The 27,655-nt window shown below is 39.8% G+C and overlaps 2 protein-coding genes across 2 annotated transcripts in view; both read right to left on the minus strand.

Annotated features, from left to right (window-relative positions):
• MRPL42 (mitochondrial ribosomal protein L42) overlaps positions 1-16,513 on the minus strand; it is a 33,113-nt gene extending 16,600 nt beyond the window's left edge. Inside the window, exons 1-4 of the mRNA XM_004748546.2 lie at positions 16,448-16,513; positions 14,704-14,870; positions 8,615-8,678; positions 6,282-6,366 (exon numbers count right to left, since the gene is read on the minus strand). Of these exons, the coding sequence (XP_004748603.1) occupies positions 6,282-6,366; positions 8,615-8,678; positions 14,704-14,773 (219 nt within the window). The 5' untranslated portion in view covers positions 14,774-14,870; positions 16,448-16,513. The remainder of the gene's footprint in view (positions 1-6,281; positions 6,367-8,614; positions 8,679-14,703; positions 14,871-16,447) is intronic.
• A 2,074-nt stretch (positions 16,514-18,587) lies between these two features.
• LOC101681686 (40S ribosomal protein SA-like) lies at positions 18,588-19,604 on the minus strand. Its single transcript, XM_045084847.1, is given in 1 exon segment — positions 18,588-19,604. A coding segment is annotated over 1 exon segment (858 nt). The 5' UTR covers positions 19,517-19,604; the 3' UTR covers positions 18,588-18,658.
• Between the last annotated feature and the right edge of the window lie 8,051 nt (positions 19,605-27,655).

A 27,655-nucleotide genomic window follows, 5' to 3' on the forward strand; every position in this document is an offset into this window, starting at 1 on the left:
GGCCCATGATGTAACGAGCACTGGGTATTATATAAGATTGATGAAACACTGACCTCTACCTCTGAAACCAATAATACATTACATGTTAATTAAATTTAAATAAAAATAAATTTTAAAAAAGATCCTCTCTCCTCCTTCCTCTGCCCCTCCCCCATCTCTCTTTCCCCTCCCTCTAAAAAAAAAAGAGAAATATTTTTCTTCTCATACCAAGTTTTGGGGGTTTTCTCCAATAATAAATTTCTCATTTAATATTATTGTACCCCCAATTAAAAAAGCACTTATTACTTTAATTTTTATTTCCCAAAACTGTAAATTTTGCCCATTATTTTTTAACTTGGAAGTTTATAGTCTCAGGTGCCTGGGTGGCTTAGTCAGTTAACCATCTGCCTTTGGCTCAGGTCGTGATCCTGGGATCCCGGGATTGAGTCTCGCATCCACTGCTTCTCCCACTGCTTCTGCCTCTCTCTCTCTCTCTCTCAATCTGTCTCTCATGAATAAATAAATAGAACCTTGTGTGTGGGGGGGAGTTTACAACCTCTAACCTTGCTTATCATTAAAGTGAGATACAATGAAAATGGTATTTCTTATATCCAAAGGAAACAAAAAAGTTTCAGTGTTTTCATTTTAGGTGACTGAAATGTCATCAAATGATACTTTATGGTAATGTGAGTACTTTTTCACCTAAAGACATCAACTATTAAAAATCTCATTTCCCTCCCAATACATTTGAGTGATTATAACATAATCCCATCAGTAACCCTAGCTCATTAAAGCCTTTAAGAATCACTGTTTTGGAAAGTCAAGTCATGTATATTTTAAATATTAAATGAGAATGTATGTAACACAAGGTGGTAACATTGTCTTGCTTTATAAATACCATATATATGTATTACAATACATGAAAATACGAATTTATAACCAGAAAAAAATAATTCAAACATAAATGTCTTTACATTCATATACTATTAATGACAACTACTATATCCTCCCATTGTATTAAATGTCATAGCATATATTTATATTTGTTAGGCATATGGACATGAAAAAATAAGACTTCTAAGCGGGGCACCTGGGTGGCTCAGTTGGTTAAGCAACTGCCTTCGGCTCAGGTCATGATCCCAGGGTCCTGGGATCGAGTCCCACATCAGGCTCCCTGCTCAGCAGGAAGTTTGCTTCTCCCACTGCCCTCTCTACTCTCATGCTCTCTCTCTTTCATTGTCTCTCTCTACCTCTCAAATAAATAAATAAAATATTAAAAAAAAAAAAAGGCAGTATCTAAGTGCATGAAGGGGGCACAATTGGCTCAGTACTACAGAAATGCACAGTAACAAAAAGATACTGGAAAGAGGCAGAATAGGAGCCAGGTCAGAGCCTTGCTACAGAGTGCAGAATATGTTCTACAAGGGATAACAAATATTACAAGTAAAGAAAAGTAGGAAAGAACACATAAGAAAGCAATAAACCTTAAAAATAGATCTTGAGGGGCACCTGGGTGGCTCAGTGGGTTAAGCCTCTGCCTCTGGCTCAGATCATGATCTCAGGGTCCTGGGATCAAGCCCAGGTCAGGTTCTCTGCTTAGTGGGGAGCCTGTTTTTCCCTCTCTCTGCCTGCCTCTCTGCCTACTTATGATCTCTCTCTCTCTGCCAAATAAATAAATAAAACCTTAAAAAAAAAAGAAAAGATCTTGAGGGTAATTGGGTGGCTCAGTCAGTTAAGTGTCTGCCTTTGGTTCAGGTCATGCATGATCCCAGGGTCCTGGGATGGAGTCCTGCATCAGGCTCCCTGCTCAGCAGAGTCTGCTTCTCTCTCTCCCTCTGCCCCTCCCCCCGCTTCTGTGCACGCTCTCTCTCTGGGGTTCTCTCTCAAATAAATAAAATCTTTTTAATCAGAGAAAGACAATTATCATGTGATCTCATTCATATGATAAAATATGAATAAATAAATAAAATCTTTTTTTAAAAAGATTTTATTTATTTATTTGACAGAGATCACAAGTAGACAGAGAAGCAGGCAGAGAGAGGGGGAAGCAGGCTCCCCGCCAAGCAGAGAGCCTGATGTGGGGCTGAAGCCCAGGATCCTGAGATCATGACCTGAGCCAAAGGCAGAGGCTCACCCACTGAGCCACCCAGGTGCCCCTCAAATAAATAAAATCTTTAAAAAAATAAAAATGGATCTTGAGAAACCAGATTATGAAAGGTCTTCAAACTTAGACTTTTAAGTAACAATTTGGGGTAAGCAGAAATAAGGAACCACTTAGTGTGGGAGGGAATGAGGAGGTAGTCTAATAAACAGGTTAAGAACTTGAGCTTTGGTCTCTAATTCTACCACTTACTAGCTCTGTGACCATGACAAGTTATTCAAGCTCTTAAATTCCCTTTCTGTAAAATCAGAGAAATAATACCCACCCAAAAGGGCTTGGTGAGGATCATATGAAATACTAATAATATATGCTTAGCTGTCTCTTGTACTCTTAAGAGTTCAATAATGGTAGGTAGCTACTAAGATTTCTTTAAGGCCTCAAACAGGAGAGAAGTGATATAAATTTAATTTTGGAAAAAAGTTCTCCTTAGGCATTTACAGTAATTTTAAAAGATTATCATTTATATGTAAAGTGAAATATAAACTGTCTTTGCAAGTTACTATGAGACTCTCAGAGGTCTAGCAAACACAAGTTTAGAGCCTATAATAGTTTTCTCTATTTTAGGTGACTGTACTTGTTGCTAAAGATCAAAGTTTTCAGTATTATCAAAAGTTCAATTGTTTTCAAGTATTCATGAATGTTCCATTGTCTCTATTCCTATTCCCAAGCAGGCTCAATTCTAATATATCACAAATTCTCTCTGCTTTGTATGATTAAAAACACTTCTTTTCCAGGCACATAGATAAAAGACACTGGAATTAATGGATTCTTCAAAGTCTATACCAAGAGCCTCTGGCTGATTCAGAATTGATTTTTAGGTGGTATTTGATCTCCTTGATCAAAGTTCAAAGGAAGGATACATGACTATTTCAGTAAAAAGGAAAAACTAAAATAAAACTGTCAACTTTAAGAAACATTCAGAACTGTCATCCTGAATTTTCCTTGTTTCTCTTAAGAATTTTCAAAATTTGACTTTTGAAATTTTCCACCAAATCAGCCACTAAAAAGAATTGCTTAGTACTTGCATTTTAAACTTTCCAAGTCACTATTTTTGCCCCTGGTATATTATCTTTATTTTCCTAAACAAGAAATCCCAAGTTCTAGAAAAACACTTTTAGAATATTAATACTTTTAATAAAAGTAAAAGAAGTAGGATCTTTCTACCTGGATCTGTAGTAAACAATCAACATGTTTTAAATTACCAGAAAACCAAAGATGCAAATCATCCTAACTTGCTTAAAGCCAGTCTCAGTAGTTATTTCTACATATGACCAGGATCTTTGTATGCAGTATGCTTTCTAGGGCCTGAAGAATCAAAGGGCACACTGGAGTTGCAGCAGCCCTACCTCCTTAAGAAAAGAAAAAAATTAAGACAAACTTCAAGTCATGTTGAAGGGTATTTATTTATTATAATATACTATCTGCATGAGATTTATAAATCTAGATTCGAAAAGAACACACTGTATTCTAAATTCTAACAACCATGTGTTTGCAAGAATGTTTCTTATTGTGCAGTCTAATCTACAATTTATTACTTAAGCAACAAAAAAATTCCATGCCTCCCCATGTGAATGTCTCTTAGCCCTAAAACAGAAAACCCATAAGCATGAAAGGAACAAACTTATTCATTTAATCAACAAATATTTAGTGTATATTTACCAAGTACAGGTGTTATTCCAGATGCTAAGGATATACCAGAGAACACCAAAGAGGCATCCTCATGGAGCTTACATTTTAGTGATGGGAGACAGACAGAAATACAAGAAAGTATCTATGGTGCCAGAAATAATACAAGCTATTGGGAAAAGACAATAGGAAGGAGTTCAACCGCAGGGGTACTACATTAAGCCCCAAGGTAGGAGCCTGCCTAATGTACCTGAAGAACAGCTGGGAGGCCAGTGTGGTTAGCAGTGGAATGATGACATGTAAAGTGATAGGAGCAATCTTCCAGATGAGAGAGAGTGAGAGAATAAAAGGGAAATAGGAAGGAGTACTGATGACATGGGAGAGGAGACAACTGCTACAATGGGAAATGCAATGGAAAAAAAGGAACCAGGGAATTGGACATGTATGCAAGGGAGTGATTACAATGATGGACCATGGAATTTATGCCAGGCAAGAAGAGATGTGAGAATGTGTAAGATGCATGAGGGCTAAGAAAAAGTGCTTTGATCAATGGATGAAGGTATCATCCTACAGAGATGAAGAATTCTTGGAGCTGGGAGACTGTGGGAGCTGGTAGGAAGCTAGTGGAATTCTTGAAATCTAGACTGGTAGGAAGGAGGGGCAGGTATTTGCGACTAGAACATCACTAGAGTACAGCAGCGGGAGTGGGGGCTGAAGCAGGGAAAAAGATGAAGTGAGAGGTCAGGGCATTAAATTATTTCCATATACTGCAATAACAAAGAATTAGGATGGAAACAGTATCAGAGGGAATGATGGTACATCTACAATCTCTGAGGAAGAGTAGAAGGATTGGGGGAAGAGAAGTGAACTGAAGGATAGTAGATAACAGCCATAAAAAAAGGGAGCAGGGGCGCCTGGGTGGCTCAGTGGGTTAAGCCTCTGCTTTCGGCTCAGGTCATGATCTCAGGGTCCTGGGATGGAGCCCCACATTGGGCTCTCTGTTCAGCAGGGAGCCTGCTCCCCCCCCCCCACTGCCCACCTCTCTGCCTACTTGTGATCTCTCTGTCAAATAAATAAATAAAATCTTAAAAAAAAAAAAAGGAGCAGATGTTATAGTTTAATAATATAAACTACAAAGCCAGAAATTGTTAGGGAGGAGGAAAAATGGTCTGCATATGACAACAAGGAGCTACAGGGATCCCTACTTCCCCTCTAGGTCTAGTTGTAAAAGGGAATAGGGAAGAAAACATCAACTACTTAAAAACCTGCTGGGGAAGTAATGGCCCCAGGGTCCAATAAGGTTTCTGTCAGAGACAGAGATGAAGGCAAAATTCTGGAAGTTAATGTGATGAGAGATTTTAATGATGATAGTGAGTGCTAAAAGTAAAGTAGAAAGTTTAGACAAGAAGGAAGGATATGAAAAGTGTCAGATTCAGGGATGTAAAAAACTACACATGGAGGGAAGTCTGGAAGCTGAGAAATGACTTTGTGATTGTGGCCTTGGTATAACCACTAAAAGATAAACCATGTAACCAGAAATATAATACAAAGTAACAATGGAGGAGGACACAATATAGCATGAGCTGGAGTATTTACAAGCCAACAGTCAGTGATTTATGCTTATTTTCTACACAGTGCCCCAAGAAATGAAACAAAAGAGGTACTGGATTATTGCCTATGATATGTGGCTAGAACACAAACTAGGCAGACAAAATGATGAAGTTAAAAAGGGAATATAAACTAGCAAAATAAAATTAAGCTCTTTTCTCAAATCTACCACTATTCTGGCCCTAATGATGATTTTTAAAAATAGCTACCACTAGATGCATCATGTGATGATTTGAATTATCTAATTATTTTCTCCTCAAAGAGCAAATCAAACATTACCAAATATAGTAAACTATGGCTTAAAAACATAGAAGGAAGCATTTCAAATATAAAATAAGAAAGACTTGGGTCAAGCTAAAATAAATTGTACTGAAAACAAAACCAAAACTTCCTCTATCTCATGCTTGGCTTTTGAAGAAATATGGAAAAAATTAAACTAGTCCTTAAAATATATGCCCATGTTGGAAAAAACTGGGAGGAAAAAGAAAAAAAAAAAGGAAATTCACTAAATACTGAAAGGATTATCAGAACTAATACAATATAAAAGGTATAAAACAGCATGCCAAAATACAAGTTTTTCATGATTTATTAGTTTAAAATATAAGGTAGTACGGAACAGTATGTTTTGTAAATCTGTACTAGTCAAAAATCATCTATCAGATTTTAGACCAGAAAACTGATGCCATAACTGTGTTTAAATGGTTCACTCTGTGTACTGAAGAAGTCTTTATTTAAAGAAAGACTAAAAAGATAGGAGAAAAATTGAAATAGTAAAATAAAAACAAAACAAAAAAGGTCTAATCCAAATAAAGGAAAACAAACAATTCCATTCTCTTTGGATACGGTAAGAAAATGTGAATATTTCTAACAGCAAATTATAAATTAGAAGAGATTTTCTTATACATACTTGTGTATGTTCATATGGAATGTCCACAGAAGGGTGGTAGCACACTATTGTCCTGCCATCAGATGTCAAAGCAAGCTCTACTTTGCTAAAAAAAGAACATTTTAGAAATAGAGTTATATTGTATTCAAGACAGAATGATTTTCTTAGAGATAAAATTAATTAATCATAAGTCCCTGAAGAACATAAGCTATGGCACCGGACTGGCAGACCTGGTACCCATATCATAGGGGACAACTCAGACATCCCACAAAATACGTCAGCTTAACTACCACAACAAACCGTTAATGCTATTTTTTTTTTTAAGATTTTATTTATTTATTGACAGAGAGAAATCACAAGTAGACGGAGAGGCAGGCAGAGAGAGAGAGAGGGGGAAGCAGGCTCCCCGCTGAGCAGAGAGCCCGACGCAGGACTCGATCCCAGGACCCTGAGATCACGACCTGAGCCGAAGGCAGCGGCCCAACCCACTGAGCCACCCAGGCGCCCCAACAAACCGTTAATGCTTAAGCCACTATTTTACCAATTGTTTTTAGACTACCCAGATCTTTGGAAGGGATCTTCATATTTACGCATCAGTATTATTAGACCTTTTTTTCCTTATCTAAAAACTACCCTGATGGCACCTCCATGGCTTAAGTTGGTTAAGCATCTGCCTTCAACTCAGGTCCTGATCTTGGGGTCCTGGGACTGAGCTCCACCTTGTGCTCCCTGCTCAGCTGGGAGGCTCCTTCTCCCTCTCCCTCTGCCTCCCACCCTGCTCATGCTCTCTCTAATAAATAAAATCTTAAAAAATAAAGACTACTTTCATAAAGCTGTAAGAAGGGCGCCTGGGTGGCTCAGTGGGTTAAAGCCTCTGCCTAGGGCTCAGGTCATGATCCCAGGGTCCTGGGATCGAGTCCCACATCCGGCTCTCTGTCGGCGGGGAACCTTCCTCCCCCTCTCTCTCTGCCTGCCTCTCTGCCTACTTTTGATCTCTGTCAAATAAATAAATAAAATCTTAAAAAAAAAAAAGCTGTAAGAAGTATATTATTTTGTTGAATTATTAGAATTAAACATCAGCAAAGTACATCATCTTCCAATCATAAAGACTGTAGCTGAGCCCTTTTTCTAGATCAAGTGCCTTCTCCAAGTGCCTTTGGCGGAACAGTACAGCTGCAAGAAGCCTCCCGTAAAAAGAGTTCTGCAGTCAAATAAATTTGAGAATTACTGAACACTATCTCTTCCCTCCATTAATATCCCTCAGAAAAACACATTTTGGGCAATACTCCTCTAAATATTTTTTCAAGGAATACTCTGGCTGGATCTCATTCAGGTACCAACTGACTAAGACTGTTTTTCAAAGATCCCAATTATACTTAAATCCATATAAATTCTAAGGAGCACAACTTTCAGTTTTCATTAACCTTACAACAATGTTCTCTAGATGTCTATAAATTTAAGCTTCTAGGGTTTCAATACTAACCAGATTTGAACTAGATCTGCAATTACTACAGCATATTTTAGCTAACAAAGGACCTGGTATTAGGTTGTTTCACCATGATTTTAAGATCAAATAGCATAATACAGCTATAATTAGAACATTTAACGTATCAAGTGTTTTATGATGAAAAATGGAGTTTTACATGATACAAAAAACACCTCTAAGACTCAATCTTTTCAGGTTTAAAAAAGTGTTACCTATTACCTAGTCTAATTTCATTGCTATCGTAGTACTTACTAAATATACACCTAAAATTCAAATTAAAACTAGTATCAAGAGGGAAGAAAATATATTTTTACTAAAATTTGCAATAGAAACATCATAGCTTAAGAAAATATGCTGCAGTTTCTGTACATCAGACTCTACTACAGAGAAGAAAACAAAATCTTATTCATATATTATGCCTAGTTCTTAGTATAGTGACTAGAATTGAATAAGTACCAAATAAATTGTAACTGAATCAAATTATTTGTAATTTAGGGTTATTCACCATCAAACAAAAGATAAGATAAATAACTGCTTAAGCTAAAAGATATGAACCCCAAGAGAAAAAACTATAAAAACTAATTAACTTCTAAAAAGCTAAAGAACGCTTTGGGATAAAAGACATTTCTAACAGCATGTCTGTCTTAACAACAAATTAAGGATTCACTGAAACACAATGATAATGATTTTTATTTAAAACATTTATGAGCCCAGATACTGTGTAAATAAGGCCATTGAAATGATTTTTAAATATAAAATTAAAGAATAATCAGAAAAGAAAGAAGATACCAAAAACAAGAAATAAAATTAAATCATTTCAGATATAACTAACAGACTGTTATTTTTTCAATTGAATTTAAATACATACCAATTATAGTCATCTGGTAGAGGAGAATATGTAGATTTATGACAAACACAATATAAAGCTCCGTCTGCAAAAACCCCAAGCAGTAAAATGGATTTAGTTAATTTGAGCATATGTTCTCATATAAATATAAAGCTAGTTTCATTCACTCAACCAATATATACTGCGTTTACTATGAAACAGGGCCGTATAGAGACCAGGGATTCAACAAGATCTAGTCCCTGCTCTCAGAAAGGATGAAAATCTGGTGAGAAACAAGTAAACAAACAATTCCAAAATAAATGACAAGCCCTGTTAGGAAGGGTAGGCACTGGAAGAGGGCACACAGACAGGTTACAAAATAGGACTGTGCAGGTTTAAGAACGCTTTTCCAGTGAAGATGATGTCTAAGGTGCTCTGAAGGATGGAGAGATAAGCAGGAGTTGGTAGGGGAGAGTACAATGTTCCTTCCAGGAAGTTATAAGTGCTAAGGATCAGAGGAATACAGGAAGTATTTAGGTATTCTAAAAACTTGTAAAAATAAATAAATAAATAAAAGCTTTTGTGAGACCAGGTGCACAGTTCACAAAGGGAGAATGATAAGTGATGAAATATAAAATAAACTGTTCAAATTTAACTTTTCTTAAGAAATCAAAATGCTCACATTTCAAAGCATATTTTCCTATTTAAGAATACCTGCAAATTCAAGAGCCATAATTACTTTAAGTTCTCCTATGTTCAGAGAAACAGTGCTCCTTTAAATACAAAGAAAAAATGTAAATGTAGCTTAGTACAGGACTTCAGAGAAGTCCTCCCCCATCCATGTTTTTGCTTTCTGCATTCTCAGTTCCTCAAGGTCAACCGCAGTCCAGAAGAAGATGAGCCTCCCCCTGACACAGTGTCAAGTCAGCAGTAGCCTAACTACACCACAGTGCTACGTCATTCACCTTGCTTCATCTTATCACACAGACATTTTATCTCACATTATCACAAGAAGGGTGAGTACAGGACAGTAAGGTATTTTGAGAAAGACCACATTCACATAACTTTTATTACAGTAGATTGTGAGAATTGCCCTATTTTGTTATTAATTATGGTTGTTAATCTCTACTGTGCCTAATCAGTAAATTGAAGTTTATTACAGATATGTATGTATAGGAAAAAGCATAGTATATATAGGGTTCAATACTATCCACAGTGTCAGGCATCCACTAGGGGTCCTGGAACATAACCTCTGTGGATAAGGGTGAACTACAATATATGCCGGCTAAAGCCAAGGATCAACTTCTCTCAACTGAGCCTCTTGCTCCACGGTATGGAATGCAATCTCCATTTTGTTCAAACACCATTCATCCTTCAATGTCTAATGCTACTCTTCCATGAAGTCCTTTTTCCCTTTCCTTCCCCACAACTCCCACCACAGAGAAAAGAGTAGTCTGCTGTACATGTTCCAAAACCTATGCCTCATACCACATTGCTATACCTTCCTTGTTGTCTTTTTCTTTCCTGCTTCAGTTATTTATATATATCAAAGATGTGTAAATAAGATACATTTTCCACCTTTGTATACTCCTCCCTTCCCCAGGACTGCATATAAAGGCCTAAACATAAATTCTTACTCCAAAGCATAAAAAGGGCCTTAACAAAACTCACTTTTATCATAAAAGATTGCTCAGCAAAATGTCAATCCCAAAATTCTATTGATGTAATATAATAAAATGCAAAGAATTAGAAATTTAACCTCATCTCTCAAAAAGATTTGATTTTCAATGATCTGTGCTAATACAGAGAGGAGCATTCAACATGACAAGTCAGAGGATGACGTAAATAATGTTAACATTATTTACACTTATTTTCTTCACACTGTTGGGAATCTTCTCAATTATGTATGAATTAATACGAAAAGAAGTTTGTAGTCTCTGAACATAAACCAGCTAGGTGATACACATTCATTGAAAGAAACAGGGTTGGGTTGGGTGGCAAAGGCAGGACAGACAGAATTAAGTGTTTTTAAAATAGGCAGGAGAGAAAACTCAAGGCAACGGTGTTTCAGTTCAGCAAGAAACTGTTAAATTTCTACCCTGTACTTACACAGATATTTGTTTGTACCCTCATCACATACGTAACATTCTATGTCATATTCAGTTGTTTCTTATTTCCATAAACATCTGTTTCACCTACAAGTGTAGATAAATTCCTTAAGGCCAGGAACCACACCTTGATCATGACTCTGTCCCCTACAGCGGTTACTAACAGAGAAGTGACTGCTGAACTGCCTCTAAAACGCTAACTCATTCACAATCAGTACATAACTAGAGATATTCATCTGACACTTTATCGAGAGAAAAACTCTAAATATGGTAAATATCAGAGGTTTTAAATATATAATTAGAACTGGGGCACCTGGGTGACTCAGACAGTTAAGCGTCTGACTTTTGATTTCAGCTCAGGTCATGATCTCAGGGTCCTAAGACTGAGCCCAACATCAGGCTATGTGCTCAGTGGGGAGTCTGCTTAGGATTCTCTCTCTCCCTCTGCCCCTCCCCACACATGAGCGCATGCTCTCTCACTCTCTATTGAATAAGTAAACCTTTTTTAAAAAAGAATGCCAAAGTTAACATCAGTCAACTCAATTTATCAAAAAGAACTTCAATGAGTCAGCTCTCCATAACTTACAGGCTATTCTTTTTATGTACACACGTTTAACTGCTTTTTGATAAGACCTATAAAAACGGACAGTCCTGGGGTGCCTGGGTGGCTCAGTAAAGCATCTGCCTTCAGCTCAGGTCATGACCCCAGGGTTCTGGGATGGAGCACCACAGGGGGCTCCCTGCTCAGCGGGAAGCTTGCTTCTCCCTCTTCCGCGTTCCCTGCTTATGTTCTCTCTCTCTCACTGTCTCTCTCTCTGTCAAATAAATAAATAAAATCTTAAAAACAAACTGACAGTCCCACTTAACCTTCAAATACTCAATATTTTAAGTTACTACAGGAAAGAATACACAGCACAAAGTGTATTCAACTACATAAGATGGGAAGACCCAAGTCTCGATCACAGCTCTCATCTACCAGATATACAACCTTGGGTAAGTTTCTGAGGGGTCAGAGAATTTAAGTTCCTTCATCTTCATAAAATACCTACCATGTAGTATTATTCAATGTTGTAAAATTCAAAGTTTTAAAGATCAAATGACTTAGTATGCTTAAAAACATGTAAAATATTCCCTACATTCCCATTGTTGATTGCATATTTTGAAAGGTTTTAAATGTTCCTTTTGGCCTATGGGAGGCCTTTTGATTTCTGCTCACTGAACTCTCTCGCTTTTGCTTTGCCTCTAATCTTACTGTTCTTCCTTTTCATATGAGGTATCAGTAACAGTAATTCTACTTTACCTTCAATAATAGTAATGATAGGACTTGTGGAGAACAAGGGGCTTCAGGATACAAGAAGTTAGGCAGTTACTGAATATTAGGATGACTGAGTAATAATGCAGTAATTTTCTGGGGTAGCCTAAATTAATTCGTAGTTAACTAGATATTTTGATAACACCAGTCTATTCCAATCAGTTCACAAACATTTATCATCTACCACGTATGAGAGGTACTAAGGAAACCAAAATAAATTAAACATTACAAATTTATAATCTTGTCGGTAAAGTATACATAGATAATTTTCACTTATCCTGGGGCAGATTAACTGGTTTTCAGATTGACCTCAGCGATGGCTAATTGCTACATGAACTAGGAAAAAATGATTAGGTCTGATTTATCATCAGCCGAGAGGCTGGGTTCTATTCAGAGTCAAGTGGAGGACAAGCAGAAGTCTCTCTTCCAATTCTCAACAACAAAAATACTCCTAAATAATCAAGAACTACTGTTTTGTTTTGTTCTTTTTTGTTTTTTAAGTGATGGGGAGAGAGAGACAGAAAGAGAGAAAGGAGGGGGGACGCCTGGGTGGCTCAGTTGGTTAAGCAGCTGCCTTCAGCTCAGGTCATGATCCCAGCGTCCTGGGATCGAGTCCCATATCGGGCTCCTTGCTCCGCAGGGAGCCTGCTTCTCTGTCTGACTCTGCCTTCCACTCTGTCTGCCTGTGCTTGCTCTCGCTCACTCTCTCTGACAAATAAATAAAATCTTTAAAAAAAAAAAAGAGAGAAAGGAGGGGAGAGGGAGAAAGAGAATCATAAGTAGCCTCCACACTCCATAGAGCCCAATGCAGGTCTCCGTCTCACAACCCTGACACCTTGAGCCAAAGGGGTGCCTGGGTGGCTCAGCAGGTGAAGTGTCTGCCTTAGGCTCAGGTCATGATCCCAGATCGGCCCCGCACAGAGCCAGCTATTGGGCTCTCTACTCAGTGGGTAGTCTACTTCTCCCTCTTCCTCTGCCTCTCACCCTCCATTTGTGTTCTCTCACTTTCTCCCTCAAAGAAATAAAGTCTTTAAAAAAAACAAAAAAGTCAGAGGCTTAACCAACTGAGCCACCCAAGGACCCCCTGATTTTAGTTTATATCTAGTCTCATAACAATTTCCTCCTTAATTCACTTGATTACTCAGTTTTCAACTCTTTTCCCCTAATTCAATGAACATTCAATTACAAATGGCAATAAATAGGAAACATGAAGGAAGAGATTAAGGTCAGCCAGAGATGTGTAAAAAAGTTGGCTAGCACAACTAAAGAAAAAGCAAACCGATTATTACACTCTAACCATATCTGCTTTAGATATGGAAGAAGAGAGTTCACAGAGGAAATGGAGAGTGAGAGCAAGACTGGTTGGGAAATAAGATTTTAATAGTCTATTTATTTATATGGGTCAATGTTTTGACTATCACACATGTATCCCTAGGCTTTTAAGAAAATATTAGACCATGTACATTTCTTCAGAAAAGTACAAATTATATATTATATAAATTATAAATTTCTTTTTTGGGGCACCTGGGTAGCTCAGTGGGTTAAGCCTCTGCCTTCAGCTCAGGTCATGATCTCAGGGTCCTGGCATCCAGCCCTGTATCAGGCTCTCTGCTTGGGAGGGAGCTTGCTTCCCCCTTTCCCTCTCTGCCTGCCTCTCTGCCTACTTGTGATCTCTCTCTGTCGTAAATAAATAAAATCTTTAAAAATTTTTTTTTTCTTTTTTTTAAAACTAGGTGCCATGCCCAACACAGGGCTTGAACTCATGACTCTGGGACTGAGAGTTGCATGCTCTGCTAACTAACAGAGCCACCTAGATGCCCCTATAAATTATAAATATTTTATATACTATTAAATATAAAATGTATTTTTATGTTAAATATAAGCATACATACATATTTTTAAATGACTAAGGACAAAGAAAATACAACTGAAATCCTAAATATGAGCAATGATTTTTGTAAGATGGAATTGTAAATTTGCCCTTTACTTGCTAGTATTAAGAACTACTAAAAAAGCGGTATGTGAAAACATAATGAATGCAAAGTAATTCAGAAAGTTCCCCTTTGTCAATTCCTCACTTGCCTTCAGCTAAATCCCACTAGTAGCATATACAGAAAACCTTTTTGTCCAAACATTTTACTCTGTATATATATACATATATATACACACATACACACACATATGTATATGGTAGATCTTTTATATATATATATATATTTTTTATTTATTTGACAGAAATCACAAATAGGCAGAGAGGCAAGCAGAGAGAGAGGAGGAAGCAGGCTCCCTGCAGAGCAGAGAGCCCAATGCAGGGCTCAATACCAGGACCCTGAGATCAGGACCTGAGCTGAAGGCTGAGGCTTTAACCCACTGAGCACCCAGGCGCCCCTGTAGATCCTCTTTTAAATGCACAAATGGGATCATACAATAAATACTGTTCTGTGACATACTTTCCCCCCTTCTACTTAGAGATCTTTTCATGTTGGTGACAGCCGTTTGATCTTCATAAAGATGTGCCAAAAATTTATCCACCCCCTTTTGATAGCCATTTAGACTTTCTCCCCTTTCCCATCATTGCAAACACTCCCATTAAGAGGCTTATACAATAACTAAACACTTTTTTTTTTGCCTAACAACTAAACACTTTAAATTTTCTATAGTGAACATGAGTTTCTATATTTGAAAAATTTCAAACATGAAAAAAAGCTCACTTTGAATTGGAAATAAATGTTTCCAGAGAGTTCTATTTGATATCACCCATTTTATTGCTGATAACGCCATGGTGAATCAAGATCCTTATCGGGTGGTATGAAAGAAGATGATTTGAAGAGAAACCGATTTTAAAATCTTCTTCAAGGCATATATCTATTTTTCATTCCTGTATAAAAGATAAAGAAAAATTAGTACTACCCATGATAAATTAAAATGATACAATATATTGAATGCTACCAGAACAAAAGGAATTGCTAGCTAGAACTACAGTCACAAGAAAAACTTCTAAACAACTTTCCATTTCCATGTGATATATGATAAAAAACAACACCAAAATGTAAGACCTAAAGTCCTGGAACTATGTCCATTATTATTTTTCTTAATTGCAAACTTCTCAGCACCTAGTGTAGTTCTTTCCACTTAGTGAGCACGCAGGAAATGTGTAATTCTGCTTAGAAACAGTCACTCACACATGCCACACTAAACATCCTCCTTCATAATGCTCAGGTGTCTGTGTACAGCCTCTCAGGTACCATACACAAGATCTTATTACATTACTTGAAGTAGGATTGTTTCTAATTAAATTAAATATTAAGCAAAGTCTATCCTTTACCTATTAAATACCGATTTAGAGGAACACATATAAACACGAAAGTCCCAAGTAAAATTTCACCCTCTTATATTAAGGTTTTTAACTTTGCAAGGTGCTTTCACTACCATTTCATTTTACTCTACTGATCACGACAGGTATCTTTATTTCATTCATGAAAAAACTTAAGTACAAAATTTAAATGATTTGCTTCCAAGAACTTTACAGTCAGTCACTTATAAGCTGGGAAACTTCGGGCAAGTCATTAATTAAACGACCCTTTGTTTCTTCAGGGTAAAATGGGGAAAGCAACCATAACCTCCATGGTTTTTGTCAGTAAATGACTTAGAACCATTGCTACATCCCTTGTTTTTAATCCGCCTCGATGATTCTTCATTCCCTTCTCGCAACAGTGATAAAATGGAATAGGGACATAGACCTCATAGTCTTATTTATTAGACTAAACTATGCAGCGCGATTCCTTGCACGTCAGTACATTTGCATCACTTTCCCTGAGTGCATACAGCGTGGTTTTTACAGGTTATAACCTCGCTGCCCTATACATGATATGCTCTTTCACAAGTCTGTGAAATAGGCATCTCCATTTTATATGCTGAGAACCTGAGGCTCAGAGAGGTCAAGCGATTTACTGCCCACCATACCACTGCTTTATAGGTTGCATGGGTGGAACGCAAACTCATAGCTTCTGACCACGAACCAAGGAACAAAGTATCTGGGGGGACCTTAGGTCCCCTCAATCACGGCAGCTGGAAGGTCAGATTACTCACTCCAGGGATAGAAACTCATTCCTTGACCCATAATTCAACCCCGAAGCAAAAGCTGCGGAGAGCCTCAAAGCAACCGCGGTTTGAGGAACACGCTACCATGCACGTCGGGACTAGCACCCAGGGACAGAACCGAAAGACCTGGATTGGAGAGGTCCCCAAGCGATCAGCCCAGGCACGAGGGGAGCCCCACAGGAAGGGCACGGCCCTACGCCAACCCTTCTGCAGGACGAATCCAGAATGTTGAAACTAGGGGCTTTACCCAGCCAGGGACGACAGGTAGGAGACACCGACATCTCCCCGTAAGGATTCTGGACCTGCCTAGTTTCTAGAAACTCCTTGACCGGAGAAAGAGAGGACACCAGTTACCTGACAGCCGCTCACCACGAGCCCGCCATTTTACCTCAATCCGGGTCCTAGAACACACCGGTTCTCGCGCCTCCCTGGCCCGCGGGGCACTCTGGGAAATGTAGTCTCCGCGGGAAGAGCTCCAGATGGAATCGTGAGGGCGGCATCACTAAACTTGTTCCTGTGTTTAGTTGTAGCTGTTTGCTTCAACCTTACCTCAAAAACAGCACAAAATCACTGCCCCACGCACACATCCTTAGAAAGTAACAAGCACTATCTTTTTAAAAACTTTATACAAATTGTTAGAGAAGCTCAAGGCCGATCCTTGTGGGTAAGCTAAGGTTTCCTGGGGGGAAGAAGTAACTTCAGAGAAGCACTGAAGGCCAGTGGGGTTGGATTTGACTTTTGACACAGGGAAGTGGGGAGGCCCTTCCACCTGAAAGCCCAAAACTGTGTTCTTAGAATTGTACTGGCTATTCATTAGGAGAGGAAGAAAATGTGCAAAATCCTGGACATTGCCTTTTGCTTTTGTGAGGAGAGAAGGCCCCTGGGCCTTTGCACTTCCGGTTCTCATTGCCAGCAATGCTTTTCTCTCACCTCTTTTCATGACAACTGCTTTATTTCATACAGGTCTTGCTCTGATAACACCTCGGAGAGGACCATATCAGTGGGTGCCTCAGCTGTTAGGCATCTGTCTTGAGCTTGGATCATGATCCCAAGGGTTTTCGGATGGAGTCCTGCTTGGCAGGAAGCCTGCTTCTCCCTCTCCCACTTCCCCTGCTTGTGTTCCCTCTCTCACTGTGTCTCTGTCAAATAAATAAAATCTAAAAAAAAGAAAGAAAGAAAGAAAAAGAACTTCATCTGCCCTTAACCCATTGCTCTCCTTTATTTTTCTTCATAACATTTACCATTATGTAACATTCTATTATCATTTGTTTCCTTGTTTAATGTCTGTTCTATGCTGGAATGCAAGCTCAATGAAGGCAGGAACAAGTACCTATTGTGTTCTATACTCTGCAAAACCCAACATGTAGGACTGCATTTGGCCCCATTGTAGGCCTCTAATATTTGTTGAACCAATGAAACAATAACCCTGAAGACATCCAAAACAATAGCTGATTGACTGCTGAAGCAGCGGTTTAGCCTGGGAATTCCTTTCCTAATGATCTGCAAAAATCTGTACATATCTACATTTTTCTGAAAAGAATTCATAACTTTTATTATGTATTCAAGTGTGACAGTAAACTCCTTGAAAGCCAAGGGCCATGTGATCTGAGTGCCTGAGTGGCTCAGTTGATTAAGTGTCTGACTCTTGATTTTTAGCTCAAGTCTTGATCTTGGGGTCATGAGTTTGAGTCCTGTTTTAAGTTCCACGCTGGACTTGGAGCCTACTTTAATAACAAAAATAAAAACTTAAGGGCATAATCCTGAGTGGTTAATATTGAAAATAAGTGGACATAATATAAGTTCACAGTAAAGTAAAATAAATGTGAGCTGCTTTGGTGCCTTGCCTTACTTCTACAGAATACCAAGATTGTTCTGCTACTAATCTTAGGGCCCATGTCTGTCCTTTCTAATCTTGTCCGTCCTTCAAAGCTGTCTTGATTACAAGACATTAGTCTTTCTGAACTATGTTGGAGGAAGAGACAGAGAAGAGAAACAGACTTGAATGAACAATCAACTGGACATGTTAAACATTTGTTATGCAATGCAGAAGAGGGCTGGATCAATAATGACTCCAATGACACATCTTGATGGCTGAGAGCTGTGCGGGGACCACAAACCAACAGGAAGACTCACTTCTTGGGACCAGGAAAAAAAAAATGACAAAGCGGAGATGAGAAAAGAAACCAACCATGTGTATGGGAAAGAGAGTAGAGACAGCTCTAGGAAAAGAGAATAACTTAGAAGTCTAAAGGGGGTAGAAATAGCTTATCCTCTGTTGGAATATGGTGTGGAGGAGAGTGACAGGAGATGAGGTGAGTAAGAGCCAGGTCATGTTGGGCATTATAGGCCATGTAGTGACCACATGGAATCAGAACAGAGGCCATATGCATCGGTGTTATGCTAAATGCAGTATGGAGTCACTGAAGTGTTCTACCACCAAAAAAGAGACATGATATTATTTATGTTTGTATTTATTTTTATATTTTAATTTTTTTTCGACTTTTACAAACTGTTTATTTTCCGTCAACCTTATTTCCTTTTTGTTTGCCTTTGTGGAAGAGCAGCCTAAGACCACTCAGTGGTTGTTCCTACCCATTCAGTGGCCTGAGCAGTGGGAGCTGCAGACCAGTCTTCAGTGGCCGGCTGGGCGCTCCAGTCTTCAGTAGGGAACTGCTGACTAGGCACAGAGGGCACCTGCACGCCTTCAGACCAGTCTGCAACTTCAGGCTGAGTAGCCGTGAACTCAGGAGCTGGAGCCGTACATTCACCCTGGAATTCTTCCTTGGTCACAGCCTTTTCAGCAGCAGCCTGCTCTTCCTTTTCAGTCTCTTCAGGATCTCTGTAGAAGCAGAGATCAGGCATGACCTCCCACGGGTGTTCACGGGAAATGGTGCCACGCATGCGCAGAACTTCCCTGGCCAGCATCCATCACATCAGACCCACTGAGCAAGCTCCCTTGTTGTTGGGGATGGCAATGTCCACGTAGCGAAGAGGAGAGTCTGTGTTACACAGAACAATGGTAGGCAGGTTAACATAAGACGCCTCTGTAAGAGGCTGGTGGTCAGCCCTGGGATCAGTAACCACCAGAAGTCTTGGCTCTAGGAAGGCTGCCTGGATCTGGTTAGTGAATGTTCCAGGAGTGAAGCGACCAGCAATGGGAGTGGCTCCAGCTGCAGCAGCAAATTTCAGCACAGCTCGCTGGCCAGTATTCCTGGACGATATGACACTAACATCAGCTGGGTTTTCAATGGCAACAATGGCACAAGCTGCCAGCAGAAGCTTCTCCCAGGGCCTCTTCAGATTTATGATGTAGATACCATCACTTTTCCTTTTGTAGATGTACTGTTCCATCTGGAAGTCAAGGTTGGTGCCACCTAAATGGGTTCCCGCTGCAAGGAATTTGAGGACATCCTCCTCCTTCATTTGCAGGACATCAAGGGCTCCGGACAGTGTGAAAGTTTCTCGGTTAAGTTACGATGGGAACGCGAAACAACGCCGTATGGACCCTTCCCTGGGTAGCGCAGAAAGCTATATTTTAATTTTTTAAAGCTTTTATTTATTTGAGAGAGAGAGACAAGGGTAGGGGCAAAGGGAGAGGGAGAAGCGGGCTCCCTGCTGAGCAGGGAGCCCGACATGGGGCTCCATCCCAGGATCCTAGATCATGACCTGAGCTGAGACAGATGCTCAGTTGGTTAAACTGAGCCACCCCAGGTGCCCCAGATTTATGCTTTTAAAATATCACTGGGGTTTTGCTTGTGAGGAGTGGTGACGTGGTAGAGGATGGCAACCATGAGAGGAAGCGAAGTCAGAGTGTCCAGGTATACATTGGAGGTAGAAATGATGGCTGAACCTGCTGGATTATTGGATGTGGGAGTTAAGAGAGAGGAAAAACATCTCAGGAGATGTTTTGATGACTACCTTGAAGGTGGTGTGGTTCAGGAGATAGGCCAAGACTGAAAGAGGAGCGGGCTGGGCGGGGGAGGGGAGGAGCGGTGAGGATAGAGATGAGTAATTCCATTTGGGCATTGCTGAGTTGGAGATATCTCTGAGATGTAAATAGAGATATAATAGAAGTATAAAAGGAGGCAGGTGGTTGGACAGATGTGTCTGAAGAATAGAGTGTAGGCTAGATGCCGATTTGAAGCCGGGGAAGGTTGAGTGCATATAGGGAGATACTGTAGAAAAAAAGAATGAGAAAAAGGCCCCAGAATGTGGGCCCAGGGAATTCCAACATTGAGAGGTTGCATGGAAGAGGACACCCAGCAAGGAGAGAGGCACTATGGAAACCAAGAGACCGTGGGGTGAGAGTAGCTAAAAGAGGCATGTCGTAAAGAAATATGATGCCCTCAAGTTTAAAACTATAATTCCCCCCAATACAAACTGGAAATGCCAGCAGTAACTTACACTGGCCTACATAAAAGCAGTTTAAATTTGTGCTAGTAATGTGATGAAACAGACAAAATGTTGGCTTCAAATGGTTTCAGCTGAGAAGGGGATGGACTTTTTTCTTCCCTAACTTCATAGAATAAAGTCACTTTTTATATAAATCAGAGATCAAAGACTCCAGAGCAATAAGCCAAGCCACAAGGACTAATCTTTCTAAAAATTCTAATTTATATTTTATTACATAAAATTGTCTACAGTTTTGAGTACTTACCACGTGTCAGAAATTAATCTTCAAACAGTTTACATAGTTTTTTTTTTTTCTATTCCTTCTGAGAGTCCTAGGAGGTGGGTATAATTATTGTACTGTCATTATACAAATGAAGTTCCAGAAGCACAGAGAAGGGAAATAACTTGTTCAGCATCATGCACGGTACACCTGGTAGACCTGTGAATTGAGCCTGGAAACTACTGACTACAGCACCTGTCAGCATAACCTGTGCAATGCTCATTTCCAAATAGAAAATGTATATTAAAAAAACTAATAACAGATGTTTAAAAAAAACCACACCCAATAAGATAATCACTGTAACACCTCAGTGTATAATCTGCCACTTTTCATCTCTTCTTTTGTCTGTATTAAAATAGCTAACATTTATTGGACACGTTATGTGTACTGTTTTAAGATCCTGGGGAGCCTGGGTGGCTCAGTAGTTAAGCGTCTGCCTTCGACTCAGGTCCAGATCTCAGGGTCCTGGTATCAAGCCCTGCTTTGGGCTCCCTGCTAGGTGGGGAGCCTACTTCACCCTCTCCCACTCCCCTTGCTTGTGTTCCCTCTCTCTCTCTCTCTGTCTCTCTCTGTCAAATAAATGAAGAAAATCTTAAAAAAAAAAAAAAATCCTATGCCAGTAAATAGTGGAGCTGACATATGAACCAGACAGACTGGTTCTCCCTCAATTTCCCTCTTTTTCACACAAACACATATTTATGTTTTCTTTTATTCCAAAAATATACATATACAAATAAACAACATATACTTGCATTTATAGATTTTCTTTTTTTAAAACTACATGTATATATGGGGCTGCCTGGGTGGTTCAGTGGGTTAAGCCTCTGCCTTCAGCTCGGGTCATGATCTCAGGGTCCTGGGATCGAGTCCCGCATCAGGCTCTCTGCTAGGCGGGGAGCCTGCTTCCTCCTCCCTCTCTCTCTCTCCCTCTCTGCCTACTTGTGATCTCTCTCTGTCAAATAAATAAAATCTTAAAAAAAAAACAAAACCTACATGTATATGTATAATAGACGAATAACTCAACAATGTATCATGAACATCTTTCCTGTGAATAGCTTAAATAACGTCCGGAGTTTTCTTGAAAGATTTTATTTATTTACTTGTCAGAGAGAGAGTGAGCACAGGCAGGGGGAATGGCAGGCAGAGGGGGACCAGGCTTCCTGTTGAGCAAGGAGCTTGATGCAGGACTCCATCCCAAGACCCCGGGATCATGAGCTGAGCTGAAGGTAGAGGCTTAACTGACTGAGCCACCCAGGTGCACCTTTCTGCCCAAATTTGTATCTTGAGTCCCTTATTTCCTAACTCTGTTATTTGGGAAAATGTATTTTCTTAATATTTTTGAGTCTTAGCTTATTCTTTATAAAAGGAGTACAAGAATGATCTTCCCTACTTTATAGAATTGTTGAGTGGGTGGGTTAAAAAAAGAAAGTAAGTAAAATGCTTAGCAAATGTAATTATCACTCATTCAATGCTAGCAATAATTATACCTTGTAGGTACTTAGTAAATATTTGTATAATAAATTTTCATGAATATCTTGCCCAAGGAAATTACTTACTTCTTAGGCATGAAAATATAATCCTTCTTTTTTTTAAAGTTTTCTTTAAAAAGATTTTTATTTATTTCTTTGATAGACAGAGATCACAAGTAGGCAGAGAGGCAGGCAGAGAGAGAGAGGAGGAAGCAGGTTCCCTGGGAACCTGCAGAGAGCCCAATGTGGGGTTCAATCCCAGTACCCTGAGACCATGACCTGAGCCGAAGGCAGAGGCTTAACCCACTGAGCCACCCAGGTGCCCCAATCCTTCCCTTTTGACTGTAAGAAATAATCTAATGAATGGAATTAAAAGTGAAGAATATAATTAGTCTAAAATGGACAATAATAGTTTCTAGCTTTAAATTGGTATATCACTTAGGGTGACAGGAAAAAGACATGTCATACTCAAACTGGTATAATCCCAGAAGAGTTTATCTACAGAGGGATTTTTTACAGAAGTGTGAGTGGAATTACATGGAGTAACAGTAGTGTAACTCAGGCTTAGTAGCACTGGCTGTTCCTTCCAGACCAGAAGGGACAAAGTTAGTGGTTACTAACTTGCAGCTCAGAGAGAATCCTATAGTTGGTTACCTTAAGACGAATAATAATCTTTTGTCGAAAGGCATAGCCAGCCTAAGGTGACCTTGCCGGGACCAATCCAGGTTAATAATTACTCTGATCTCCACATCCTTCCCCAACCCAGAGGGCAGGGAGCCCCCTCCACACAGGGTAGTACATTCAGATCAACTTCCTGGGCAGAGAGCAGGATGGACAAAGTAAAAAGTCGATCTGGAGGAGTAAAAGGAAGATAACTGACATCCTATCAGAATTTAAGTATTGTTAGCATGCCTCTAGTGTTGTAACTATAAAGCCAGAGATTGGTGCAAAATTCAATTGGATGTCACTTACGTATAAGCAATGCAACTCTCCCATACTGATAGGATGTGGAAAGAATTCGGAATAGTTTCAAGCAACAAGTAGCTTTATTGAATATGTTGGTAAATCAAACAGTGAAACAACCTTGGTAAAAGATTAGGGGCTCCAATCACACTAAGAATTAAGTAAATGTGTAATGTGAGTTCAAGTGACAAGGGCAGTGAGATGACCCTATTTGGTGGACTTGGAATTCCTATTGGCACTACAACCTTAAAAGAGGGCTCTGCTTCTCCCTCCAGGTCATTCAGAAGATGATCCTGGAAGTCTGTCCTTCCAGACTTCAGCCTTACAACCTATCTAGAAGGCACCCCTAAATTGCTTGTGTAAGTAATCTCAGTTTACTTGGCGTTACTTAATTTTTTTTTAAGGAGCACCATTTTATTTATTTTTTCTTTTTTATTAACACATAATGTATTATTTGTTTCAGGGGTACAGGTCTGTGAATCATCAGTCTTACACAATACAAAGTACTCACTATAGCACATACTCTCCCCAATGTCCATCACCCAGCCACTCTATCTCTCCCACCCCTTTCCACTCTAGTAACCTTCAGTTCGTTTCCTGAGATTAAGAGTCTCTTATGGTTTGTCTCCCTTCCCTGTTCCATCTTGTTTCATTTTTCCCTCCCTTCCCCCTCAACCTCCCACCCTGCCTCTCAAATTCATCATATCAAAGAGATCATATGATAATTATCTTTCTTTGATTGACTTATTTTGTTTAGCATAATACCCTCTAGTTCCATCCACATTGTTGTAAATGGCAAGATTTCTTTTTTTGATGGCTGAGTAGTATTCCATTAGAGGGCAATTCCATGTCTGATCTGGATCGTCATTTACCTGTAGAAACTAATGTTGTGCCTGGTACTTGATAGGAACTCACTAAATATTTATTAAATAATTGAGTGAATGAAATCTTTGCTGTATCTTATGTATACTCTTCACTGTATCTTCTATATCTTAATTATAGGACTTACCACATAAAATATATTAATTTTTTTTGTTTGTTTGTTTTTAAAGGTTTTATTTATTTATTTGACAGACAGAGATCACAAGTAGGCAGAGAGCAGGAGGAAGGGAAGCCGACTCCCTGCTGAGCAGAGAGCCAGATCAGGGGCTCGATCCCAGGACCCTGGGATCATGACCTGAGCTGAAGGCAGAGGCTTTAACCCACTGAGCCACCCAGGCACCCCTATTAATTTGTTTCAACATCTGTTTCCCATACTAGAAAGTATGTTCCAGATTGGAGATCCTACTCAGTTCCTTTTAAAATATTTGTTGGCATTAAGGAGGGCACGTGATATGATGAGCACTGAGTGTTATTTGTAACTAATGAATCATTGATCATTATATCAAAAACTAACGATGTACTCTATGTTGGGTAATTGAATTTAAGTAAGAAAAAAAAAATACCGGTTGCTAGAGAGGGTATCGTACATGACAGACAGAGAAAGAAGGAAGGCAGAAAGGCAGGAAGGGGGAATGTGTGTCAGGCATTAGGTTCCTGCTGAACACACAGAACCAGTTGCATATATGCTACAAGGGCACACAGCGTGGTGAGGGACATTTGTAAACAGATGATCAGAGTGAGCACTTGCTAGAACACACTGTGCAAGGTGTTTTGGAGAGGAGGGTGAGACGAGCGGGCTGTTGGGGTGAGGAACGTGAGCAAAAAGGCACCCAGACGTGAAAATCGGGGTGTTAGAGTGTAGGTAAGATGAATCATGGGATATTTAGAGCTTCGATGAAATTGTCTGGCCTCTGGGCTGTGGTTGCATCTGGGGAGTGGAGACAGATAGTAAGCAGTAGGTTAAGAAAATGTCAAGAGGTTTTGTAAATTGAAGCTACGAGGAATAAGTTCTCTGATGGGTGAATTTAAAATAATGAGCTGGGTTGTCTCAGCCTTGTCTCCTTCTCTCTTTTCTTTCCCTTCCTCCTTTTTCCCTTTCTTTTCTGTTCTTTCTCTCCCTGTCTTCTTCCTTTCTTTATGTCCTTTTTCCTCTTTCTTCTTCTTTTCCTCCTCTTCCTCGTCTTTCTCCCCCTCCACTTCCTCCCTCTCCTTCTCTTTCTTCTTCAGCAGTTTGTTTTCTGTTCTCCAGCAGAGCTCTGCTCTGGCTGGGGTTATGGAGCCTGCCGTTGTTTGGCTGTGCTAAGTGACTGGGGAGCAGATTGGGGGGAGTGTGAGTAAATCCAAGTTACTACAGACTTAGAGCTATGTTCTCCAATCAGCTTTATTAGTAATGAGAGCAATGAATGTGCTGATCTCCATCTCTTTCAATCTGGTTGTAGTTTCAGGAGGGGAAAGTGGGTTTTGTTTCTTGGCCTCATCAAAACCCTACAGTCTGGAATACTGAACACCTGGGCCAACTTAAACAGGAACAATGTGAAATATCTAATACCCGGACCAAGAAAATTGGAGCAAGCAGGAGGAAAATTATGGGTTTGGGGTCAAAAAGGATCTGGCAAAACAGGAACAAGAACAGTAAAAGTCAAGGTTGCTGTTGCAACTGTTTTGTTTTTTCCAGCAGATCAGACAATGTGGGACAGCAACTCTCAAACTTTGGGCCCTTCAGTAGTGTCTGGGGAGTGTGTTAAAAACACAGATGCAGGGACGGCCTTGGTGGCTCAGTTGGTTAAGCGGCTGCCTTCAGCTCAGGTCATGATCCCAGCATCCTGGGATGGAGTCCCACATCGGGCTCCTTGCTCAGCGGGGAGCCTGCTTCTCCCTCTGCCTCTGCTGCCGCTCTGTCTGCCTGTGCTCGCTCTCTCTGACAAATAAATAAAATCTTAAAAAAAAATTATTTGGCAGAGAAAGAGAGCACAAGTAGGCAGAGGCAGGCAGAGGGAGGAGAAGCAGGCTCCCCACTGAGCAGAGAGCCTGACGCAGGGCTCAATCCCAGGACCCCAGGATCCTGACCTGGGGCTCAGGTCCCTGGGATTATGCCCTGAGTCAAAGGCAGACACTTAACCTTAACCGATTGATCCACCGAGGCACCCCTCCTTTCTTCTTTCAAATCAGCATGCGCCTTTTCTTCTTTCCCTACCCACTTCCTCCCTGAGTCAGTGTTCATGAACTCTCTTTTCACAGGTACTCCTGTCTTGATCACCCACAAAATGGTTTTCTCATGCTGCAAGAAACAATAAGGGTACTTGCAAACAAATAGTTCTGCCGCATGACTACCCCCCTGAATTGAAACAGGGCCTCTTTTTGAGATGACTGAGCTAGGATTTTCCAAACTCATCTACTCTATTTTGTCTCTGCAAAGCATAAGACAGTTGCTGACAAAAAAAAAAAAAAAAAACAAAAAACCGTTGCCCTCAGGAAGTTGAGATGTTTAGGGATGAACGTGAACATCCTGTGGTTTCTGTAAGCATTCACTTATCGATCGTGAACCTGTGTAATCTATTCTCAAAGAGGTGTTTATTTTCCCCCTGCAGTTATGGGCTCATTCCCTTGACAAATATTTTTTTGAGAACTATCATAGAGCAGGCCCTGAGCTAGGTCCTCAGGAGTACCCTGGGGACCAAAATGGAAGACATCCATAATGTGGAGGAGCTCAGGTATGAATGTCCTAAGATATTACCTGCAGGGTAAATAGTACATATGAATCTGCTAGTTTAAGCTCACAATAACAAACCTGGAATATTTGGGGATGGGGTTGGAGGTAGGGAAGGAACAAGATGAAATAAACCAGTGTTCTGGGAGTAAGAGCTTGTTGTGGAATTGAATTCTTCTAATTCCTCCAGCACAGCATTCTTGCTGATTCCCTCCCTATATCATAATGGAAAGGCACTTGCAGTGTGAGTTCTGGAAGGAGCAGAGACTGGGAAAAAACAAAAACATAGTTGTGAGGCCTGACGAAAAGCCAAATGTCAATTAGCTAAGAATTCTGCCTAGCACTATTCAACTTAATAGAGTTATCTGGTCACTATCATTTATTCGATATCATGGACCAGCATCTTCTTGCTGAGTTTTGAGTGTGTAGTATCATCCTTGATCAGCATTGAAAAAAATCTGAGAATTTCTTAAGGCTGTTGAAATTAGTGAATTAGATTATTTAATGTTTTAAATGGGTAATGCATTCACATAGTCCAAAATCTAACAGGTACAAGAGTGTGAGTGAAATGTCTTTTACCTCTGTTCTCCAATACCCAACACCCCTCCCTGAGGGAACCGGTTTGGTGGGTTTCCTTTTTTTATCCATATTTTAGAGTAAGAATTTTTTTTAAAAAAGATTTATTTGACAGAGACAGACACAGAGAGGGAACACAAGCAGGGAGAGTGGGAGAGGGAGAAGCAGGGTTCCTATCAATCAGGGAGCCCACATGGGGATCGATCCCAGGACTCTGCGACCATGACCTGAGCCCAAGGCAGACAGATGTTTAACGACTGAGCCACCCAGGCATCCCTAGAGTAAGGATTTTT

Source organism: Mustela putorius, unplaced genomic scaffold (genome assembly GCF_011764305.1).
Source record: "Mustela putorius furo isolate JIRA1106 unplaced genomic scaffold, ASM1176430v1.1 tig00000788_pilon_pilon_pilon, whole genome shotgun sequence".
Lineage (NCBI taxonomy): Eukaryota > Metazoa > Chordata > Mammalia > Carnivora > Mustelidae > Mustela > Mustela putorius.